This window comes from Ranitomeya imitator, chromosome 1 (assembly GCF_032444005.1).
Source record: "Ranitomeya imitator isolate aRanImi1 chromosome 1, aRanImi1.pri, whole genome shotgun sequence".
NCBI lineage: Eukaryota > Metazoa > Chordata > Amphibia > Anura > Dendrobatidae > Ranitomeya > Ranitomeya imitator.
In genome coordinates, this window is record NC_091282.1 from 802,820,386 (window position 1) to 802,846,079 (window position 25,694).

Sequence of the window (25,694 nt, forward strand, 5' to 3'; positions counted from 1 at the left end):
GAACCCGTAGGGGTTAGAGAGAGAGAGTCCTCCTGAGAACCATAGAATGATGGTCGGTACAATGACAGTAGGCCCAGCCAAGGAGCTAGGCGGTCCTGCATTGGTGAAGCTAGAACGGAAAGAAAAGTTGAGTTATTTATATAGTATTTTATAGTAGGCCTTTAGTGGGTTCAGCTTGTATGCCCTTAAAGGAAAAGTTAAATTATTGTTCAGAGTTTGCACTTGGTAGAATACCCAGCTGGGTACTGAGAGTTATTTATAAGTCAGAAAGTTATTTAAAAATATTTAACCTTGTTTTGTTTGCAACGTTCAAGTGTCCTCACCTCCCATAAAGGGAAGCATTGTTCTATTTACTTGTTTTAAGCATTTCAAAAATTTTGTATGTCTTTTGCTGAAATGTATTGTTGTTCTTCTTCCCAGTCCAGGAGCACCAGGGGAGTGATGGTACGTCTGATGGCACTAAAAGAGTTCTCCTGACCAGGTATCACCAGAACACATTACATTTCACACTCCGGCCACTAGGGGGAGCAAAAGGCTTTATTTATTGGGCCACTCCTTACACTGGTAAAACTAGGGGTCAGGGAGGAAGTTAGTTAGAAGCTGACTGGGTTGGATTCAGGCAACATCCCGTGGCAGGGGGTGTTGCAGGGAGAAGACACAGGGGGGTCCCTGTCAGGCGTGGGAACCTGGCAGGTGCCTAGCGAACAGAGCAGAACATAACGGAACCGCGCCTGCACACCCCACGGCGGTATCCAAGAGAGAGACACGAAAGGAAGGATATTGTGGAACAGTGTAAACGAGATCAAGCACAAAGGAGTACCAGTAGGAGTCGTGCCGTGAGACCGAGGCAACATCCTACTGAGGCGCATAGCCGGTGGCCGGAACACCGCGGGAGTAACTGACTCTAGGCCTTACTTCGAACTCCGCAGGACAATTAATTATAGGTTGGCTGTCTCACCTAAACACCTACGAAGACATAGGGGGCAACTGTGGGAGAGGGGCGTCTCTAGGGTCCCGGAAGAACTCCAGGCCTTCCCGTCATACGGGTGCATCCTAGCCATAACATACCTGGGGGACGTTGAACTAGAAAGATCTGGAACCAAAGAGAGAGAGAGCTGTAGAGAACGAACGAACGAGAACAGCAGTTGTGAGGACTATCCCGAATGCTCAGCAGGGTAGCACTACAACACATAGGCGCTAGTGGTAGGCAACGATTTCCATCTGCGAAGGAAACTCTGGATGTGCCCATTGGACCGGCCGGTCTCTGATAGCCCTGTTAAGCGTGCTCTGGATTGAGGATCCTGAAGTCTTCAGTAAAGAGGTAAAGAGACTGCAACCCTGTGTCCTCGTTATTGACTGCACCCTACAAAATTACCATCTACCTTACTGGGAAGCCCTGGGGACATACTTCACCTGTGGGAAGGTATACCATCCAGCTGCCATTCCATCACCCCAGCGGACCCCACAGCAGCGTCGGTCACCCTGAATGAACACCACAGGTGGCGTCACGAACCCCTGACAGACTGCACCACCTTTATTGGACGCCCCTTAGCAGGGTCGCGGACCGGGTCTAGCCACCGTGACAGCCTCAGAACCGAACGAGAGAGGCCCGGTACCGAGAACTCGTGGCCCTGTGTCCGGGGGCACTCCAGAAATATTATGAGACACCCGGATCATGATCATATCATTAAAGGGGTCAAACCGCAGCAATCAGAGCTCAGCTCCATTCTCTGCTGTTAGAGTCTGATGTCGGCTGTATACCACAGCCCTCTCCATACATCGGGACACCACATGATGTATGTGTGCATCACACATCGGAGAAGATCTATCCCATATCCCATCTATTTCTCAGGGCAATATATTCAGTGGTGCCAGGTTGCTTTCCAGCATCCTCCATTGTTTGGTCATGTCCCTGAATTTGTGATTATTGAGATTACTTTTTACGTGGATGAATCTTGTCATTACAGGGTCCATAGTATTATTGACACCATGACCAAAAACAAATTTGCCTCTTCAGACGAGGAAACGACAGAAAAGGAGCAAACGCCATTCGAGTTGTCCTGGTAAGTCCATTATTAACCCACAAAATGCCAAGATCCTGCAAACTTTGGAGAATCAGATGGTTGGCATAGTTTGACTTTCTCTAGGATTTTCCATCTGGCTGCCGCAGCAAGATAAGAGTTAAAAATACAGAAAGATTAAAAATAAAACTGTCGAGCAATATTAATGTAACAAGGACTTGTATATTACATATCTTTACTGGTTATTATGTGTCTATATATACTTATATTATATATATATATATTTTTTTTTTTCCCTGTAGGCTCAGCCTAGTACCAGTAAATTATGCCTACAAATCTAATCTAATCTGATTTTTTTTAATACATATTTTTTTAATGCTTGTACAATACAGAAGGTAAAAATACAGTGTGACTTTGTATTTGTGTGCGAGTTTCAGATTTAATGAAGTTTTTTGCTATAATCGGGTCATCAATAGGAACTCAGGTTATGAGGCGACTGAATCCTATGGTGACATCGGCAGGGCCGATCTAGGTCCGGCAGCTTTGCCATTTTGGGGGTGACAAATGATCATGTGACGGCTGGGATATAGCTTTCTGTATGCTGCAAAAGACAAGACAAAAAGCAATAATACATTTCTTCTGTCTTGTCACCATTGCCCTCAACTTTTTCAGCATCCGACCATAGGTTTGAATGGGTTTTTCAGGCAAAGCATGTCAATCTGCTTGCTGAATCCTGACAGTATGCAAAATTTATTTTTGTGATTTCAGGGTGCAAATTTAAAAACATTCAGAGGAACCTTTTTCAAAATGTAGGTACAGTAAGTATATAATGGACCATTACACAAAATATCTGTTCTATAGAAGTATATTGTTGAAAAAACTTAGAACAGGTATGGATTAAAAAAATATGCTTGATTTCACCTGCCACATCACCTCACAGATGCTACTTTGGGTACTGATCAAATAGGAGACACAGACTGCTGCACATATATTACATAGGAGACACTGAGACTGCTGTATATATGTCACATAGGAGACACTGAAGCTGATGTATATATGTCACTTTGGAGACACAGAGGCTGTTTGTAGCGTCACTTTCTAGATACTGAAGCTGCTGTATACTCGTCAGATAGGAGACATTGAGACTGCTGCATATGTATCACATAGGAGACAATGAAGCTGCTGTATATACGTAACATAGGAAACTGATGCTGTATATTCATCACAGACTCTGAGGCTGCTGTATATACATCACATAGGAGACACTGAGGCTGCTGTAGGTACGTCACATAGGAGACACAGAGGCTGCTGTATATGCATCACATAGGAGCCACTGAGGCTGCTGTATATACATCACATAGGAGACACTGAGGCTGCTTTATATATGTCACTTTGGAGACAGAGGCTGCTGTATATACATCACATTGGAGATACTGAGGCTGCTGTATATACGTCAAATAAGAGACACTGAGGCTGATGTATATGTCACATAGGAAACACTGTGACTGTCTTTGGTAAGAAAGGTGGGCCTCAAACTGTCCCTGGAACTGGGACCCTAACTATCCTTGTCTTGGATGTACTCTTGAAGGTTGAGAGGCCCGAATTTCCGACCTTACTATGCTCCTGTTAAACCCTGATCTATTCCCTCCCCAACCCCATGAGGCATGGGACAGAAATGTAAGGTAAACACGACACAAAGACAAAACAGTAATAACAGAAAGCAGCAAACATACAAACACTCACCAAAGGTAGAGGTATATAGGAAAGGATAGGAATGTACCAACCAAATGGGAGTAAGACAATGAGGAAAGTAAACACCCCAAAACAGCATGCAACAATCTCCAGTAGCAACAACGCTGATCTCCAATTCAGTGCAGTGTCTCCAAGGAGCTAGGAAGCAAAGCTTTCAGTTGCAAGACAGAGAAGGTCTGGCCAGGTTTTCTAGGGAGAGGTAATGACCAGATCAGAAGTAGCTGAAATGGAGCTGCAAGTTTCTGACCAGCATAGAAAGGGTCATTAACCTTTTCAGCACCAAAGGAAACCAAATCCATTTAATATGCGACACAAACACACAAGCAAAATGGTAGATCTGTGATTCACAATATGTAGTCATCTAACCCGATATCCCAGGATGACGTGAAACACTGAGGCTGCTGTATATATGTCACACAGAAAACACAAACTCTGCTGTTTACACATCACATAGGAGACATGGAGATGTTTATCAGGGGACATCAGTTCTAGGTCACTGATCTATTATTGCTGCAATTAGATAGGAGCAAGATCAATGGAGATGAGACTCATCATCATGGAACATGCAGTCTGCATCTATAGCAGCAAAACTTAAACATGTAGCCAAAACCTATTTTACCTTTTGCATACAGTATTTTATTTCTTTTCCTTCTAGAGGAAATTAAGAGGCTTGACATCGAAGACGTGTTTCTATTTTGCACTACTTCCAAGCTCACATATTCACCGCACTCCCACTCTAATACAAGAATATCACAAGCAGGGCTTTGCGGTACATCAATATCCTTTCCTTGATGGAGATGTGCCGGAACTTGATACCTGCCATCAAATATTAGAAGACTTACTGACCTGCATGGACAACAGAAGGAAGACTTTAACCCCTTCCCAACCCATGACGCCACGTAGGCGTCATGAAAGTCGGTGCCAATCATGGAAAGATCGCGTCCCTGCAGATCCGGTGAAAGGGTTAACTCCAATTTCACCCGATCTGCAGGGACAGGGGGAGTGGTACTTTAGCTCCCCCCCCCCCCGTGGCTACGATCGCTCTGATTGGCTGTTGAAAGTGAAACTGCCAATCAGAGCGATTTGTAATATTTCACCTAAAAAACTGGTGAAATATTACAATCCAGCCATGGCCGATGCTGCAATATCATCGGCCATGGCTGGAAACACTGATGTGCCCTCCCCACCCCACCAATCGCCCCCCCCCCCAAGCCACCGATCTGTGGTCCGCTCCCCTCCGTCCTGTGCTCCGCTCCCCCGTCCTCCTGTCCGCTCCCCCCGTGCTCCTATGCCACCCCCCCATGCTCCGACGCCCCCCGTGCCCCGATCTCCCCCCTTATACTTACCGAGGCTCCCGGTGTCCGTCCGTCCGTCTTCTTCATGGGCGTCGCCATCTTCCAAAATGGCGGGCGCATGCGCAGTGCGCCCGCCGAATTTGCCGGCCGGCAGATTCGTTCCATGTACATTTTGATCACTGTGATAAAACCTATCACAGTGATCAAAATAATTAAAAAAAAGTAAATGAACCCCCCCTTTATCACCCCATAGGTAGGAACAATAATAAAATAAAGAAAAATATATATTTTTTTTCCACTACAGTTAGAACTAGGGTTAGGGTTAGGGAATGTGCACACATATTCTGGTCCTCAGCGGATTTTTCCGCAGCGGTTTTTATAAAACCGCAGTGCAAAACCGCTGCGGATTTACCGTGGTTTTTCTGCGGATTTCACTGCGGTTTTCTATTGGAGCAGTTGTAAAGCCGCTGCGGAATCCGCAGAAAGAAGTGAAATGTGCGGAATGTAAACTGTGCAGTTTTTTCCGCAGCATGTGCACAGCGTTTTTTGTAAACTCATGGGAAACTGCTGCGGACCCGCAGCGGCGGAAACGCTGTGGATCCGCAGCGTTTTCCGCATCGTGTGCACATACCCTTAGAATTAGGCTATGTGCACACGGTGCGGATTTGGCTGCGGATCCGCAGCGGATTTGGCCACTGCGGATTCGTAGCAGTTTTCCATCAGCTTTACAGTTCCATGTAAACCTATGGAAAACCAAATCCGCTGTGCCCATGGTGCGGAAAATACCGTATGGGAACGCTGTGTTGTATTTTCCGCAGCATGTCAATTCTTTGTGCGGATTCCGCAGCGTTTTACACCTGTTCCTCAATAGGAATCCGCAGGTGAAATCTGCACAAAAAACACTGGAAATCCACGGTAAATCCGTAGGTAAAACGCAGTGCCTTTTACCCGCGGATTTTTCAAAAATGGTGCGGAAAAATCTCACACGAATCCGCAACGTGGGCACATAGCCTTAGGGTTAGGGTTGGAATTAGAGTCAGGGTTGGAATTAGGGCTAGGGTTGGAAATAGGGTTAAGATTAGGCTTGTGGTTAGGGTTATGGTTAGGGGTGTGTTGGGGTTAGGGTTGTGGTTAGGGGTGTGTTGGGGTTAGGGTTGTGATTAGGGTTATGGCTAGAGTTGAGATTAGGGTTAGGGGTGTGTTGGGGTTTATGCTGGAGTTAGAATTGAAGGGTTTCCACTGTTTAGGCACATCAGGGGTCTCCAAACGCAACATGGCGCCACCATTGATTCCAGCCAATCTTGCGTTCAAAAAGTCAAATGGTGCTCCCTCCCTTCCGAGCCCCGACATGCGCCAAAACAGTGGTGTACCCCCACATATGGGGTACCAGCATACTCGGGACAAACTGGGCAACAACTATTGGGGTCCAATTTCTCCTGCTACCCTTGTGAAAATAAAAAACTGCTTGCTAAAACATCATTTTTGAGGAAAGAAAAATTATTTTTTTATTTTCACGGCTCTGCGTTGTAAACTTCTGTGAAGCACTTTGGGGATCAAAGTGCTCAACACATATCTAGATAAGTTCCTTGGGGGATCTAGTTTCCAAAATGGGGTCACTTGTGGGGGTTTTTACTGCTTAGGCACATCAGTGGCTCTGCAAATGCAACATGATGACCATCCCATCAAAGTCTGCATTTCAAAGCGTCACTACTTCCCTTCCGAGCCCCGACGTGCGCCCCCAAACAGTGGTTTACCCCCACATATGGGGTACCAGCATACTCAGTGCAAACTGGGCAACAACTATTGGGGTCCAATTTTTCCTGTTACCCTTGTGAAAATAAAAAATTGCTTGCTAAAACATCATTTTTGAGGAAAGAAAAATTATTTTATTATTTTCACGTCTCTGCGTTGTAAACTTCTGTGAAGCACTTGGGGGTTCAAAGTGCTCACCACGTATCAAGATAAGTTCCTTGGGGAGTCTAGTTTTCAAAATGGGGTCACTTGTGGGGGGTTTCTACTGTTTAGGCACATCAGTGGATCTGCAAACGTAACATGATGCCCGCAGACCATTCCATCACAGTCTGCATTCCAAAACGTCACTACTTCCCTTCTGAGCCCCGACGTGTGCCCAAACAGTGGTTTACCCCCACATATGGGGTATCAGTGTACTCGGGACAAACTGGACAACAACTTTTGGGGTCCAATTTCTCCTGTTACTCTTGTGATAATAAAAAATTGCGGGCTAAAAAATAATTTTTGAGGAAAGAAAACTTATTTTTTATTTTCACGGCTCTGCGTTATAAACTTCTGTGAAGCACTTGGGGGTTTAACGTGGTCACCGCACATCTAGGTTAGTTCCATGGGAGGTCTAGTTTCCAAAATGGGTTCACATGTGGGGGAGCTCAAATGTTTAGGCACACAGGGGCTCTCCAAACGCGACATGTGTCAGCTAACGATTGGAGCTAATTTTTCATTCAAAAAGTCAAATGGCGCTCCTTCCCTTCCAAGCCCTGCCGTGTGCCCAAACAGTGGTTTACCCCCACATGTGAGGTATCAGTGTACTCAGGAGAAATTGCCCAATAAATTTTAGGATCCATCTTATCCTGTTGCCCATGTGGAAATGAACAAATTGAGGCAAAAAAAATTTTTTTGTGAAAAAAAAGTACTTTTTCATTTTTACGGATCAATTTGTGAAGCACCTGGGGGTTCAAAGTGCTCACTATGCATGTAGATAAGTTCCTTGGGGGGTCTAGTTTCCAAAATGGGGTCACATGTGGGGGAGCTCCAATGTTTAGGCATTCAGGCGCTCTCCAAACGTGACATGGTGTCCGCTAAAGAATGGAGCCAATTTTTCATTGAAAAAGTCAAATGGCGCTCCTTCCCTTCCGAGCCCTGTCGTGCGCCCAAACAGTAGTTCCCCCCACCCCCCCACATTTGGGGTATCGGTGTACTCAGGACAAATTGTACAATAACTTTTGGGGTCCAGTTTCTCTTTTTACCCTTGGGAAAATAAAAAAAAACTGTTGCTAAAAGATCATTTTTGTGACTAAAAAGTTAAATGTTCATTTTTTCCTTCCATGTTGCTTCTGCTGCTGTGAAGTACCTGAAGGGTTAATAAACTTATTGAATGTGGTTTTGAGCACCTTGAGGGGTGCAGTTTTTAGAATGGTGTCACTTTTGGGTATTTTCAGCCATATAGACCCCTCAAACTGACTTCAAATGTGAGGTGGTCCCTGAAAAATATGGTTTTGTAAATTTCGTTGTAAAAATGAGAAATCGCTGGTCAAATTTTAACCCTTATAACTTCCTAGCAAAAAAAAGACATGTGGGAAATGTTATTTATTAACTATTTTGTGTCACATAACTCTCTGGTTTAACAGAATAAAAATTCAAAGTTTGAAAATTGCGAAATTTTCAAAATTTTAGCCAAATTTCCATTTTTTTCACAAATAAACGCAAATATTATTGACCTAAATTTACCACTAACATGAAGACCAATATGTCACGAAAAAAACAGTCTCAGAACCGTTAGGATCCGTTGAAGCATTCCCGAGTTATTACCTCATAAAGGGACACTGGTCAGAATTGCAAAAAACGGCCAGGTCATTAAGGTCAAAAATAGAATTATTCTTACCGTTAATTCGGTTTTTAGGAACCTTCCACGGAGGTTGCCTCTTTGTCCTAATGGGGAACAGGAAATGGAGAGGTTAAAAGGCCCTCCCACCTCCCTCTCACCAGTGACTTATAACTGAAAACCATAGCACCGGTTTACCTTGAAACCCAGATTTTAATCCAGGAGTATATAGGGAGGGAACTAGCGCCGTCGTGGAAGGTTCCTAGAAACCGAATTACCGGTAAGAATAATTCTATTTTCTCTAGTCACCTTCCACGACGGCATATGGAGGAATACCAACTAATTTTGGCGCTAGGGAGGGACAACAGCCTGGAGTACTTTCCGGCCGAAGGCTAAATCCTTGTTGGACATTACGTCTAGTCTGTAATGTCTGGAGAAAGTATGCAACGAAGACCACGTGGCTGCCCTGCAGATTTGCTCTGTTGATGCACCTGCTCTTTCTGCCCAGGAGACTGAGGTTGATCTAGTCGAATGAGCCTTGATTCCCACTGGAGGAGTTTTATCTTGAGCGAGATATGCTTCTGCTATCGCTTTCTTTATCCAGTTGGCAATGGTGCTTTTTGCTACTTTCTTTCCTTTATTTTGTCCTGATGGATGGACAAATAGGTTCTGATCAATTCTGTAAGAGCTGGTGTGCTCTAGGTAAAATAATACAATGCGTCTGACATCAAGAGTATGAAATTTTTCTTCTTTTGGATTTGTTGAATTTTGGCAAAAGGAAGGTAAAACAATTTCCTGAGAGCGGTGGAAATCTGATACGACCTTTGGAAGAAAGGAAGGGTCAAGGCGCAGTATTATAGAGTCATCTCAGATAGATAAGTACGTATGGTTCTCTTATTGAGAGGGCCTGTAATTCTCCTATCCTCCTTGCTGAGGTAATGGCCACTAGAAAAATTGTTTTATAAATCAGATTTTTCTGAGAGCAGGAGGATAATGGTTCAAAGGGTGGACCTGTAAGCCCTTGTAATACCAGATTCAGGTCCCATATTGGTACTGTTATTTGTTTTTTAGGGTTCATTCTAGAGGCTGATATCATGAACCTCTTAATCCATTGATGATTCGCCAGATCCTGGTCAAATATTGAACTGAGGGCGGAAACTTGGAATTTTAGGGTGCTAGGCCTGAGGCCTAATTCTAAGCCTTTTTGCAGAAAATCTAGAATTTGTGATAAATTCGGATTGAAGGGATCTGGTACTACAGGAAGACAAAAAGATGAGAATTTCTTCCATATTTTATTGTATATAGCAATGGTTACCGGCATTCTTGATTTTTGAAGTGTGGAAACCACTGCTTCTGATTGTCCTTTGGCTCTCAACACCTGGGCTTCCGTAGCCATGCCGCCAGGTTCCATTTGTGGACATCTAGTAGATGGATTGGTCCTTGAGAAAGAAGGTTTTCTTCCATCGGAATCTGGAACGGCCCATCCACCTGTAAATCCACTATCATGTTGTACTAACTCCTCTTTGGCCACAAAGGAGCTACTAATATAGTTGGTGTCTGTTCTTCCCGAACCTTCTGCAAGACTTTTGCCAATATCGGAATTGGTGGAAACGCATAGGCCAGCCGAAAATTCCATTTCTGGACCAATGCATCCACTCCTCTGGAGCCGTCTCTGGGGTTTAGGGAGAAGAAGGTTTCGACTTTCGCATTTTGCCGGGACGCAAAGAGGTCGATTTCTGGAAGACCCAATTTGTTCACCAGCATCTCGAAACTTCGGTTGCTCAAACACCATTCTCCGGGATGTATGTCCTGACGTCTTAGATAATCTGCCTGAGTGTTGGATGAGCCTTTCAGGTGAACTGCCGTCAGGGATAACAGATGTCTTTCTGCCCAGGAGCATATTCGGGCAGATATGTTCTTCAGGTTGTTGTTTTTTGAACTGCCCTGATGTCTGATGTGAGTCACCATGGTCACATTGTCCGAATATATTCGAACATGATGTCCCTTGATAAGGTGACCCCCTATCAGAAGGGCTTCCTCTACCGCTTTTAGTTCTCTGTAGTTGGATGATTTCTTTCTTGTCGATTGGTCCCAGAGCCCTTGGAAAGGGGTGTGATTTATCATGGCCCCCCAGCCTCTCTTGCTGGCATCTGTTGTAACAGTAGTCAGAGGGACTTGTGTCCAACTGACTCCTTTTTGTAGATTTTTTGGAGCCATCCACCACGCCAGGGAGGCCTTGACACGGCCTGGTGTATACATCCTCCTGTTCAAAGAACTGGGTTGACCGTTCCAATTCTGCAGGATATGTGCCTGAAGAATTCTGGAATGGGCTTGAGCCCATGGTACCGATTGGATGCAGGCTGTCATCGATCCTAGCAGAGTCATGCCTTCTCTAATTGTAGGGGATCTGGTATCTCTGAACATCTTGACCTTTGATAGTAGGGTCAGACGATGTTCCAATGGGAGGAAGGACATTTGTCTTGCAGAGTCCAGAAGAACTCCCAGGAATTTCCTGCATTTGGAGGGTCGTAGATGAGATTTTTCTAAGTTCGGCACCCATCCCAGAGATGTCAGAATATCGAGTGTCTTTGATGCATGAGACTCCAGAGCTTGTTTGGTGGGAGCCACTAACAAAAGGTCGTCTAAGTACGGCACTATACAGACACCTTGCCTCCGGATAAAGGAGACTACTTCCCCCATTATTTTGGAAAATACTCTTGGAGCAGAGGAGATCCCAAACGGAAGGACGTTGAACTGATAGTGCTCTATCAGACGTCCCTTCTGCACTGCAACCTTGAGGTACTGGCGATGTCTCTGGTGAATGGGGATGTGAAAGTATGCATCTTTCAAATCGATAGTGGCCATGAAAGAGTGTGGACTTATCAAGGGGATGGCATTTTTCACTGATTCCATCTTGAATTTCCGGTATTTGATATGCCGTTGAGGCCCTTTAGATTTATAATAATACGGGACTCGCCCGATGGTTTGGGAACCAGGAATAGACGAGAGTAGTGACCCCGATCCCTCTCTGATTCCAGAACCCGGGATATCACATTTGACATCTTTAGGGTCCTGAGACACGACTCTAGAATGGACTGGTCTTTCAAGGAGGGAAGGGAGGTAATCTTTAGACCCCATGGGGGAGAGGAAATAAATTCTATTAGAAGACCCTCTTTGATGATTTTGAGGACCCAGGGGCAATTGGAGATTTTTTGCCACTGGAGAAAAAATTTTGAGAGTCTCCCCCCCACCGGGTCGAAGTCACCGCTTCTCTTGTTGAGACTGCTGCTGCTGTTGCTGAGGGATAAGGATGTTTCTCCCCCCTCCCTTCGGGTAACTCCACCTCCCGGACTTGCCTTTCCCTCTCTGAGAGGTTTGGCCCTGAAAGGGACGAAAAAACTTCTTTTTGGGAGTTTTTTGCTCCGGGAGGACTTTATTTTTATCGGTTGCATTCTCAAAGATGTCATCCAGGGAAGGCCCGAAGACATAGTTACCTTTAAATGGTATGGCGCATAATTTGGCCTTGGAGGTGATATCACCAGACCACATTTTTAACCAAAGCGCCCTTCTAGCCGAATTGGTCTGTACTAATGACCTGGCAGCAATTCTGATGGTTTCCATAGAAGAGTCTGCTAGGAAACCCGTGGCTCTAAGGAGACTGGGTAGCGATTCCAACAATTCAGCTCTAGATGTACCCTGGGATATATGGGATTCTAGTTCACCTAACCAACGGAAAAGTGCCCTAGCCACGCAGGTTGAAGCAATGTTGGCTTTGAGGGCTACCGAGGAGGTTTCCCACGATTTTTTCAACAGACTTTCAATTTTTCTGTCCATTGGGTCTTTTAATTGAGACGAGTCTTCGAACGGAAGAGCCGTTCTCTTAGCCACTCTTGCCACCTGTGAATCAACTTTCGGAACATCCCATTTGGTCAAATCTCCTTCTAGGGGGAATCTATGCTTCATCTCGGATGGAGTACTGAGACGTTTTTCAGGTAGTTCCCACTCTTGATCGATCATATCGGATATATTTGAGTGGATCGGGAACCCCACCCGTTTACCCTTGGATATACCGCCAAACATCTGGTCCTGTATGGACTGTGGCTCTGGCTCTTCCTCCAGCCCCATAGTACTGCGTACAGCAGCTACTAAATCCTCAACCCATTCTGAAGAGAAAAGATACTTCCTAACTTCAGAGGTTATAGGGGACGTAGGTTCCTCCCGTCTACCCGAGGATGAGGCGTAGGAGAGGTCTGATTCCGATTCAGAATCCTCCTCCTGGATTTTCCTTTTTTTTAGCTGGGGAGAGTGGCGGAGGGGGTGGGGGGGGGGGGGGGTAAAGGCCGCTAGGGAGGATTGCACCTCTTGTTTGACCAAAGAGCGTATTTCTTCTAGTAAAGTAGGTTGCTCTGCCCTGACAATCTTGTCAGTACAGTTCTTGCAGAGTTTTTTCTCAAAAAAAAACACCATAAGAGGAAAGACCTCCACTATTCTAAACAAAAAAACACCAGTATACAGGCAAAGATGCTTACCTGTTCAAGGCCTCCAACAATTGCACTAACCAGGGTGCAGCGGACCCAAGTTAAGATGGCAAATACACAGGTGCAATAATACCGATAATGCAGCCACCCTTGACGTGGGTTGGCAGCTTAAATATTGTGGCCATAATATCGACCAATACCTTGCATACATTGTTATGTTTTTGGTGCACTGTATATTTTTTCCAGGGTGCGGCTGGGCCCTAGATGGCTCTGTACACTGTGGCCTCTGTTCGCACAGGATGCATTATGGTAAGCCCGCTATATGGTGTCATTAATAGGCTTTGAGCCATATACTTTGCATTGCTGTGTGAACACGCCACATACAGACTATTTGTTTGCACAGGTGCACCAAGCAGCCAATTCCTCATTGTAGGGTGGCTGCATTATTGGTATTATTGCACCTGTGTATTTGCCATCTTAACTTGGGTCCGCTGCACCCTGGTTAGTGCAATTGTTGGAGGCCTTGAACAGGTAAGCATCTTTGCCTGTATACTGGTGTTTTTTTGTTTAGAATAGTGGAGGTCTTTCCTCTTATGGTGTTTTTTTAGATTAGGACTGCCAATATGTAAGGACCCTTGACGTGGGTTGGCAGTTTAAATATTGTGGCCATAATATCGACCAATACCTTGCATACATTGTTATGTTTTTGGTGCACTGTATATTTTTTCCAGGGTGCGGCTGGGCCCTAGATGGCTCTGTACACTGTGGCCTCTGTTCGCACAGGATGCATTATGGTAAGCCCGCTATATGGCGTCATTAATAGGCTTTGAGCCATATACTTTGCATTGCTGTGTGAACACGCCACATACAGACTATTTGTTTGCACAGGTGCACCAAGCAGCCAATTCCTCATTGTAGGGTGGCTGCATTATTGGTATTATTGCACCTGTGTATTTGCCATCTTAACTTGGGTCCGCTGCACCCTGGTTAGTGCAATTGTTGGAGGCCTTGAACAGGTAAGCATCTTTGCCTGTATACTGGTGTTTTTTTGTTTAGAATAGTGGAGGTCTTTCCTCTTATGGTGTTTTTTTAGATTAGGACTGCCAATATGTAAGGACCCTTGACGTGGGTTGGCAGCTTAAATATTGTGGCCATAATATCGACCAATACCTTGCATACATTGTTATGTTTTTGGTGCACTGTATATTTTTTCCAGGGTGCGGCTGGGCCCTAGATGGCTCTGTACACTGTGGCCTCTGTTCGCACAGGATGCATTATGGTAAGCCCGCTATATGGCGTCATTAATAGGCTTTGAGCCATATACTTTGCATTGCTGTGTGAACACGCCACATACAGACTATTTGTTTGCACAGGTGCACCAAGCAGCCAATTCCTCATTGTAGGGTGGCTGCATTATCGGTATTATTGCACCTGTGTATTTGCCATCTTAACTTGGGTCCGCTGCACCCTGGTTAGTGCAATTGTTGGAGGCCTTGAACAGGTAAGCATCTTTGCCTGTATACTGGTGTTTTTCAGAGTTTTTTCTCCCAAGATGGTGGCAGCTTAATGTTACAGATGGCACACTTCTTTTTTGCAGTTTTCTAAGGACCCCTTGTCCCTGCGGCACTTACTGTGGCAGGGGCAGCGCTGGGCTCTGCAAGCGCAGGGCAGGTACTGCTCTCCATGATAGGACAGTCTTACCTGCGACGTCTTCTGGCAGGTTTTATGCTCTGTGGCATGTCCCAGCCCCCAGCGATTGTGGAATTCCTCCTCCCCTCCATGGTCCAGGGTGGAGGACGCCGTCCTGCACGAGATACCGCCGGCGGAAGTGCCTCCAGGGCGCCCAGAAAAGACCGGAAGTGACGCGCGCGATCACTTCCGGGTCGCCAGCGGCATGTGGAGGAGAGGACACCGGAGAGCTCCAGGAGGACTCCGGATAGGAACGCTAGCCTGCTTTGCCCTCACGGGGGCGCGGGAAGGCTAGGACCAGGTCCCGAGGACACCGCAGCGCGGCGCGACGGGAGCAGCATAAGCGGGAAGGGGAGGTAAGAAACGACCCCATGCTGCCCGGTTTATAATTAGGCAGAGCCTGTGTAGTAGTAGTTACCGGCCACCACTGCATATGAAGTAAACCTCTCCTGTCCCATGGGGAACAGGAAAGACACTGGTGAGAGGGAGGTGGGAGGGCCTTTTAACCTCTCCATTTCCTGTTCCCCATTAGGACAAAGAGGCAACCTCCATATGCCGTCGTGGAAGGTGACTAGAGAAATAGGCTGGGTCATGAAGGGGTTAATACAGTACGTGCCAAGAGGAAATGATTACGGACAGTCTGCTACGTCTTGTCATACCATTTGTATGCTAAAATTATGTAGAGGAAATAGAGAAATGAATACCGCTAATGATTGTAGTTTTCATCCATGGAAATACCAAATGGTACAATATTTTTTCTACATAGACAATTTGCACATTTTTTTATTTTTTTTTTACTTTAAAACAAAATTGGTTGCATAAGGGTACATACCATGAATTAGCTGCTGAGGACACTTTTTATGATACATTCACACATGCGGGTGTCACCTATGGCAGTTGAGTTGGGGTCAGGAGACTAGCAGCCGGTCCGTACTCTGACTGTGACACCCAGATGTGTGAATGTAGCCTTAGTCTGCACTAGTTTCTCATGCATTTCCCCAAATGAAGAACTTTATTTTTCTAATATACGAGAGAAATTGATAGCTCATGTTTGCCCCCTGCCTGCACTTGTGAGGTCCTTTGCATTAGTAAATGTTCATTTTCTGTAATCTTTGCCCCACAGTAGAGGATAATCTGATTGAATCCAGCACAATCTGGAATGATGTTTAATTCGCTGCAATGCCTCAAGTTCTAATTTTATCTAACATCTTTCCCTAGTGAAGAATATTTATTTTCTTAGCCCTGCGGCCAAGAGGAGCTCAATTCTGCATTATCACCTCCTCTAGAATTCATTATTTTGTATAAATTAAATTTTCCAGAATAATGATCATTTTGAATGTTGTATAACACTACTATAGTCTTAAAGGGAACCTGTCACCCCCAAAATCGATGGTGAGGTAAGCTCACCGTCATCAGGGGCTTATCTACAGCATTCTGTAATGCTGTAGATAAGCCCCCGATGTAAAGGTACCGTCACACTCAGCGACGCTGCAGCGATATAGACAACGATCCGACCTAAACTAGACAATTAGCAAGACAACCCCTATAAAGGGGGTTAACACAGACCATTTCTCTTTTTTCATCCTTTTGGCTGTTGTTTTTGTTTAATTTTGCATTTCATCATTGCCCTCACCCCTAGAGGTACTGTACAGTAGCATGATGCGGTGTCTACAACCCGCAGAAGTTCAGATAGTGCAGCTCATCCAGGATGGCACATCAGTGCAAGCTGTGGCAAGAAGGGTAGCTGTGTCTGTCAGCACAGTGTCCAAAACATGGACCAGATACCAGGAGACGGGCCAGTACACCAAGAGATGTGGAGGAGGCTGTAAAAGGGCAACAACAAGGAGGAGCAGAGCCAGAGCCCTGCAGAATGACCTCAGGCAGGCCACTAACATCCATGTGTCTGCTCAAACTGTCAGAAACAGACTCCATGAAGGTGCTATGAGAGGCCGACATCCACAAGTGGGTGTTGTACTGTTGTGCTAACAGCCCAACACTGTGCACGGCGATTGGCATTTGTCAGAGAACACCAACATTGGCAGATTAGACATTGGCACTCTGGCTCTTTATGGATGGGAGCAGGATCACACTGAGCTCATGTGACAGATATGACAGTCTGGAGATGCCATGGAGAATGTTCTACTGCCTGAAACATCCTGCAGCATTACCGGTTTAGCAGTGGGTCAGTAATGGTGTAGGGAAGCATTTCTTTGGAGGGCTGCAAAGCCCTCCATGTGCTAGCCAGAGGTACCCTCACTACCATTAGGTACCAGGATGAAATCCTCAGACACATTGTGGGATCATATGCAGGTGCACTGGACCCTGGGTTCCTTCTGATGCATGATAATGCCAGACCTCATGTGGCTGGAGTGTGTCAGCAGTTCCTGCGTGATGAAGGCATTTAAACTATGGACTGGCCCGCCCATTCCCCAGACTTGAATCCAATCGAGCACATCTTGGACATCATGTCTCGTTCCATCCACCAGTGCTACACTGCACGACAGACTGTCCAGGAGTTGACTGATGCTTTAATCCAGGTATGGGAGGAGATCCCTCAGATCATACACCGCCTCATCAGGAGCATGCCCAGGCATTTTAGGGAGGTCATACAGGCACATGGAGGCCACACACAACTGAGCATCATTTCCTTGTCTTGTGGCATTTCCACTGAAATTTTATCAGCCTGTAATTTGATTTTACACTTTGATTTTGAGTATCATTCCAAATCCAGACCTCCATGGGATATTAATTTTGATTGATCTTTTTTATGTTTTATTGTTCTCAACACATTCCACTATGTAATGAATAAAGATTTGCAGCTGGGATATTTCATTCAGTGATATCTAGGATGTGGGATTTTTGTGTTCTCTTTTACTTTTTTGGGGTAGTGTATATACACTGTCTGATGTCTTAAGGTGCCATCACACTGAGCAACTTTAGAACGATAACGATAGCGATCCGTGACGTTGCAGCGTCCTGGATAGCGATATCGTTATGTTTGACATGCAGCAGCGATCAGGATCCTGCTGTGACATCGCTGGTCGGAGCTGAAAGTGTGGACCTTTATTTCATCGCTGGATCACCCGCTGACATCGCTGAATCGGCGTGTGTGACGCCGATCCAGCAATGTGTTCACTTGTAACCAGGGTAAACATCGGGTTACTTAGCGCAGGGCTGCGCTTAGTAACCCAATGTTTACCCTGGTTACCATTGTAAATGTAAAAAAAAAAAAAAAACACTACATACTTACATTCCGGTGTCTGTCGCGTCCCCCGGCGTCAGCTTCCCTGCACTGTGTCAGCGCCGGCCGGCCGTAAAGCAGAGCACAGCGGTGACGTCACCGCTCTGCTTTACAGCCGGTGCTTACACAGTGCAGGAAAGCTGAGGCCGGGGGACGCGACAGACACCGGAATGTAAGTAGTGGTTTTTTTTTTACATTTACCATGGTAACCTGGGTAAACATCGGGTTACTAAGCGCGTCCCTGCACTTAGTAACCCGATGTTTACCCTGGTTACCCGGAGACTTCGGCATCGTTGGTCGCTGGAGAGCTGTCTGTGTGACAGCTCTCCAGCGACGCTGCAGCGATCGGCATCGTTGTCTATATCGCTGCAGCATTGCTTAATGTGACGGTACCTTTACTCTCTCCATGGAGATATCTATCAGTTGGAGAGCACATATTTAGAAAAAGACCATGACCAAGTGCGACGACACAGCATGTTATCTTAACCCCTTCATGACCAGGGGATTTTTCGTTTTTCCGTGTTCGTTTTTCGCTCCCCTCCTTCCCAGAGCCATAACTTTTTTATTTTTCCGTCAATTTGGCCATGTGAGGGCTTATTTTTTGCGGAACGAGTTGTACTTTTGAACGACATCATTGGTTTTAGCATGTCGTGTACTAGAAAACGGGAAAAAAATTCCAAGTGCAGTGAAATTGCAAAAAAAGTGCAATCCCACATTGGTTTTTTGTTTGGCTTTTTTGCTAGGTTCACTAAATGCTAAAAATGACCTGCCATTATGATTCTCCAGGTCATTACGAGTTCATAGACACCAAACATGACTAGGTTATTTTTTATGTAAGTGGTGAAAAAAAATTCCAAACTTTGCTAAAAAAAAAAAAAAAAAAAGTTGCGCCATTTTCCGATACTCGTAGCGTCTCCATTTTTCATCATCTGGGGTCGGTTGAGGGCTTATTTTTTGCGTGCCGAGATGACATTTTTAATGATAGCATTTCGGTGCAGATACGTTCTTTTGATCGCCCGTTATTGCATTTTAATGCAATGTCGCGGCGACCAAAAAAACGTAATTCTGGCGTTTCGAATTTTTTTCCCGCTACGCTGTTTAGCGATCACGTTAATACTTTTTTTTAATTGATAGATCGGGCGATTCTGAGCGCGGCGATACCAAATATGCGTAGATTTGATATTTTTTTTATTGATTTATTTTGATTGGGGCGAAAGGGGGGTGATTTAAACTTTTATGTTTTTTTTATTTTTTTCACATTTTTTTAAACTTTTTTTTTAACTTTTGCCCTGCTTCAATAGCCTCCATGAGAGGCTAGAAGCAGGCATAGCACGATCGTCTCTGCTACATAGCAGCGATCTGCTGATCGCTGCTATGTAGCAGAATTGCACGTGTGCTGTGAGCACCGACCACAGGGTGGCGCTCACAGCGACGGGCAATCAGTAACCATAGAGGTCTCAAGGACCTCTATGGTTACCATTCACAAGCATCGCCGACCCCCGATCATGTGACGGGGGTCGGCGATGACGTCATTTCCGGCCGCCCGGCCGGAAGCGGTAGTTAAATGCCACTGTCTGCGTTTGACAGCGGCATTTAACTAGTTAATAGGTGCGGGCAGATCGCGATTCTGCCCGCGCCTATTACGGGCACATGTCAGCTGTTCAAAACAGCTGACATGTCCCGGCTTTGGTGCGGGCTCACCGCGGAGCCCTGCATCAAAGCAGGGGAGCCGGCATCGGACGGTATAGTACGTCCGATGCCGGTAAGGGGTTAATCTATATGTTGACTTTTCAATTTGTGTTTTTTCCATCAATTGGTCAAGAGTCTGAGATGTTGACACCTCCTTCATGCAGGGTCATTGAACAATTATGTTTGCTGATATGTTGATTACACATTCTCCAGGTCAGCCAGTTTGTTAACTTGCAAAGTAGAGGAGCAATAAAGACTATGCAAATTGATTAGATGGTCAAACAATGTGAGTCAATCTCATCACATCTTCTCCTTGACCAGTGAATAATGGCCCAGGACAAGAGTTAACTATAAAAAAAAGGTTACATGAGATGAGTCAGATATTCAGCAAAGACATCCTAAGAACCAGAGACCCTCTACAGGACAGCAGCCAAGACATCATTGCTCCATTACGAGGGACACAGATTTGTCATTCTACAGGATGCCAGCTTAAGGGACCACAGCCCTGGCTGGAAGAATACAGATCTGCTCCACTGACCATTGCTGAACCATAGATACGTTTGTGAAAGCCAGGAATCAGACCCACCAGTCACCTGGCTCCATAGAGATGTTTTTTTGTTTTTTTTTACTGAATCATATTTATTAAAAAAAAATTTCAGATTAAACAGATAAACACAACAATTCTGCAAACAGAGCAGAGTAGAATAATAATAATAAAAAAGACAATCCAACGCAAGGGGGTAGGTACACATAGGTATGCAACTGTAGATTATTTAGATCGAAGGTCTAAACATTAACTAATCTACCAAAATACCGGTTCCTGAAAGTCAAAGCTCCATATAAACTAAACTAGAGATGTTTTGAGAAGCCAGGTTGTGACCCTCGGGTCAACTGCCCTTGTACCTGAATAGACTGTCATCCTCCTAAGCTTGCTGTTACCTCCTCTCTGTGTGCCCCAGGTGGGGTGGTCAACCCTGGGAGCTCTTAAGTAACAACTGCTCTTATCCCAGTGGGTCAGCGGAAGGGAGACTCTGTAATGTGCACAATTTGGGGTATTGTGCGGGACTGTTCTGTGTTGCCTGTTTTGTGGTTCAACAAAGTATTGCCAGTTTTACCCTTACCCTGTGTTGTTTGAGTAGCGTTATGCCCACATTAAAAGGATAGCGGGGGTTCGGTGGGATGCTCCCTGGTCCATGCGGTTTCGGCTACCGGACCAGGGCCCCCGCTGACAACCCCAGTGTCCAAGGTCTTGGAGTGGCCGAAACCTAGGCCTCTACTGTACATAAGCGTTTTCTTGAAATGCAAATTAAGTGCCATGATTAGTTACTCTACAATTTATGATCTTCCTGCCACGCACCATCACATATTTACTTTGCGTGCTGACGATACTCCTGGTTCATTTGTAGACGTGATGTCACTGGTCTTACTCCTCTACCAATGTTGTGCAAGTGAGTAGAGCTGGATTTCAGTTTTAAGGGCATTCACGAATATTTAGGTTCAAAATGATGCAAAGTAAAGCAGCCAAGAGGAGTCTAGCAAGATCCACTAAACTTGTCACATGTAAATTCTATTTTAAATACTGCAAAAACGAATTGTCCCCTTCCAAGAAATATTGGTCCTCAGGTGCAATTTGTTAAAAATGTTCATCAACGTTTTCTCTGCAGCTTCTGGTGTCTGGCAGTACACGCGCAGCTGACCTCATATTGGCAGCCAGTCAGTGAGCTCTGTGGCTCAGATTGGGGCACTCAGGCTACACTGGAAGAGCAGCCGAGTAGTGATAAGCGAGCACGCTCACGCGCTAATAGAGCATCTTCGGCACGCTCTAACACTATGCTTGAGTCGCCATAGCTGCCTGTGTCGAACAGCCACGAGACATGCAGCCAAGTCAACTCAAATATAGAGCATCTTTGGCACGCTCTAATACTATAAAACAGCCGCGAGACATGCAACAGAGACTCAAACATAGGCCGGGGTCACACTTGCAAGTGCAATGCGAGAAACTCGAATGAGTCTCTTACATCAATACCTGGCACTGCCGCTGGCACTCAGGACCAGAGTGTGCGGTTGCATGTATTTCTATGCAGCCACATGCTCCATTCCTGAGTGCTGGCGACCAGGTATTGATGCGAGAGACTCGTGCGAGTTTTTCGCATTGCACTTGCAAGTGTGACCCCAGAGCATCTTCGGCCTGCTCTAATACTATCAGCACTTGAGCATACTCGCTCATCAATACCGCTAAGTTAACTCCCCCCATGATGTCAGCAGTGGAGGCGACGCATCGGTGACTAAGGCGTATAGCACTGCTTGTTTTCTATGCACCCAGGGCCAATATTTCCTGAAGGAGAACAACCCCTGTAAATAATTAGGTCAGTAATAATATTGCCACATTGTTACTTGTGCAGTCATCAGACATTTTCTCACACTTAGGCTGCCGTCACACTAGCAGTATTTGGTCAGTATTTTAGATCAGTATTTGTGAGTCAGAACCAGGAGTGGAACAAATAGAGGGAAAGTATAATAGAAACATATGCACCACTTCTGCATTTATCACCCACTCCTGGTTTTGGCTACAAATACTGATGTAAAATACTGACCAAATACTGATATTGTGACCCCGGCCTAATACTTACTGTATATGGCTGATAGTGAAGAATAGATTTGTATGGTGTGAATGTTTAATTGCCTGATGTTGCACACTGATTTTTCCTGTAACTCACCTGTAGGAAGCAGCATCTTCTATCTCTACTTTTCTCCATACTAATTACTTATTTTATTTTTGCAGCTGTTATGGTGGTCTGGGACGTTCTTGTATTAGTAAGTGCTACTCCAGATGATGCGGTTTCACAAAATCACATCTTTTGTTTTGCATTTTCACAAACAGGTCTTCATCATGCACAGCTCAATAGTTGACTTCTGGATGTATCGACAGACACAGGCATTGTGGAGGGTTTTGCATAAAATCGGTGGTACATGGGAAAAGATGTAACTTTACTAAAAGAGGAGTAGAAGTTTAACCCCTTAGTGACGGAGCCAAATTTTTGAAATCTGACCAGTGTCACTTTATGTGGTAATAACTCTACAACGCTTCAACAAATCCCAGTGATTTTGAGACTGTTTTTTCATGACACATTATACTTTATGATGATGGTAAATTTAGGTCAATATGTTTTGTGTTTATAAAAAATATAAAAAAAATTGAGAAAAATGATAAAAAATTAATCATTCAAATTTTGAAAATTGCTATCCCTTTAAATCCAGTTGATCATACCACAGCAAACCATTAATAAATAACATTTCCCACATGTCGGCTTTACATCAGCATCATTTGTAAAATGTTATTTTATTTTGTTAGCATTTTAGGTTTAAAAATGTCGCAGCAATTTTTCATTTTTTCAAGCAAATTTACTAAATTTATTTTTTTTAGGGACTTATCCATGTTTGAAGTGACTTTAGGGGTCTCATATATTGGGAAACCCCCAAACGTGATACCATTTTAAAAACGCACCCAGTGACATATCGAAAACTGGTGTCAGGTAGTTTATTAACCCTTCAGGTGCTTTACAGGAATTAATGCAAAGTTGTATGACAGAAATGAAAATGTGTGTTTTTACCACCTAAATGCCGCTAACTTCTGAACAGATTTCTACAGCCGTCAGACTCTAAAGGTACCTTCACAGATAACGATATTGTTAACGATATCGTTGCTTTTTGTGACGTAGCAACGATATCGTTAATGAAATCGTTATGTGTGACAGCGACCAACGATCAGGCCCCTGCTGGGAGATCGTTGGTCGCTGAATAAAGTCCAGAACTTTGTTTCGTCGCTGGACTCCCTGGAGACATCGCTGGATCGGCGTGTGTGACACCAATCCAGCGATGTCTTCACTGGTAACCAGGGTACACATCGGGTAACTAAGCGCAGGGCCGCGCTTAGTAACCCGATGTTTACCCTGGTTGCCATCCTAAAAGTAAAAAAAAACAAACAGTACATACTTACCTACCGCTGTCTGTCCCCGGCGCTGTGCTCTGCACTCCTCCTGTACTGGCTGTGAGCGTCGGTCAGCCGGAAAGCAGAGCGGTGACGTCACCGCTCTGCTTTCCGGCCGCTGTGCTCACAGACAGTACAGGAGGAGTGCAGAGCACAGCGCTGGAGGACAGACGGCTGTAGGTAAGTATGTACTGTTTGTTTTTTTTTACTTTTAGGATGGTAACCAGGGTAAACATCGGGTTACTAAGCGCGGCCCTGCGCATAGTTACCCGATGTTTACTCTGGTTACCGGCATCGTTGGTCGCTGGAGAGCAGTCTGTGTGACAGCTCTCCAGCGACCAAACAGCGACGCTGCAGCGATCCGGATCGTTGTCGGTATCGCTGCAGCGTCGCTTAATGTGAAGGGGCCTTAAGGCCACTATTTGGTCATCAATTGCCATGGCAAAAATCAGGACCACACAATCATGATCTGAGGGCACCGATTGGGATAAAGAGGAAGCCCCCACACTCTGTTATCCATTTATAATGATGTAGTCACTATTGACAGCAGCATCTAAGGGGTTAAACAGATTTGGATGGTGCAAACACGGATCGTGGCTGATACAGCGAGTTGTCAGCTATAGTGTACAGCCGACAGATGCTGGATTGTCACCTGTATGGGGAGGCTATTCTCTTATATCTCAGGTCAGTTAAAAGACGTATTAGCTGTTATTAAGGGGTTAACATGTCACTGCTGGTAGAGGGTAAATATCCAGAAACCTTTTCCCCAATAAATCTACCCAGACTAATACAGTAACAGTAGATGGGGATGCAGCTGTGAGAAGCCCAGACTGAGCATCATATCATAAAGACACTGGTAGAACAGTGAGCATTCACCCTCTGCTATAGAAAAGCTGTGATCTGGTTTGTTTTCTTGCAGTCGCAGCATGTCGGTTTCTTCAGATGGATGAGAAAACGACACCAGAGGAAGCAATACATTTGGTTCGGGCTGCACGGGGTCCAGGAGCCATACAAACCATTAAGGTAAACCGATTCTTTGTTGCATTGCGCCATTGTTTTTCTTCATGTTAATATCCACTTTAGATCCAACTTGCACATAATGTGTCAGTAAAATAAACCGTTCATGTTCACCATCTCAGTAGTATCATTTTGTCTTATTCCACCGTTTTCTGGGAGACATTCATCCCTTGAAGTTATACTAGAGGTGGCATCTCAATTACATGTTCTGAAGGCCTGTGTGAACGGAGCCTGAGGGTGCGTTCAAACGACCATACTTTACTTTCCATATAGCCGGACCTGAAAGTGGTTATCTGGCCTGGACCTCACAGCTTCATAGTCAATAGTCATACACACGCAAGTGGGGGTGCACGCTAGCGTCCCAGAAGCAAAGCGTCACAGAAGATAAGCGTCGTGATACCGCAGTTATTCCATGGCAGTTAGTCAGGGCAGGAGTCAGGTAACCAACACTCTGCACTCCCCTCTATCCATGTGCTTTATTCCTATCCTCCTATGTTCCCTTGCAATCCACATTCACCGCCCAATCCCCCCTCCATCACGACTCATATACATCAGCTCCTCTCTCGTTCCCTCTCCCATGTACAGCTCCCATGCACTTCTCACCTTCCTGAAAAACCTCAGTCCATCTTACCCAAACAGACTGCATAAAAAAACTTCATACAATCCCAAAAGCTACTTGCTTTTTATCTTCCTACTCCTGCTGATATCAGGAGACATCTCCCCAAACCCCGGTCCACCATCCACCAACCTCAACCCCTACCCTACCTCACATCGAAACCTTAATAATCTTACTAATATTATTTGCACTCCTTCATCTCCTCCTTCTTTTAATTGTGCCCTTTGGAATCCACGGTCTGTATGTAACAAGCTTCCTTTCCTGCACAATTACTTTCTGAAAAACTCTCTGAATCTGCTGGCCCTCACGGAAACCTGGATTCAGGATTCTGACA

At 45.1% G+C, this 25,694-nt stretch overlaps 1 protein-coding gene across 1 annotated transcript in view; it reads left to right on the top strand.

Moving 5' to 3' along the window:
• The first annotated feature begins 1,989 nt into the window (after positions 1–1,989).
• Positions 1,990–25,694, top strand: part of CDKN3 (cyclin dependent kinase inhibitor 3) — a 32,976-nt gene continuing 9,271 nt past the window's right edge. The window contains 7 exon segments of the mRNA XM_069735764.1: positions 1,990–2,063; positions 2,324–2,362; positions 2,773–2,834; positions 4,429–4,493; positions 4,495–4,651; positions 22,521–22,553; positions 24,647–24,748. Coding sequence (XP_069591865.1) covers positions 1,990–2,063; positions 2,324–2,362; positions 2,773–2,834; positions 4,429–4,493; positions 4,495–4,651; positions 22,521–22,553; positions 24,647–24,748 — 532 coding nt within the window.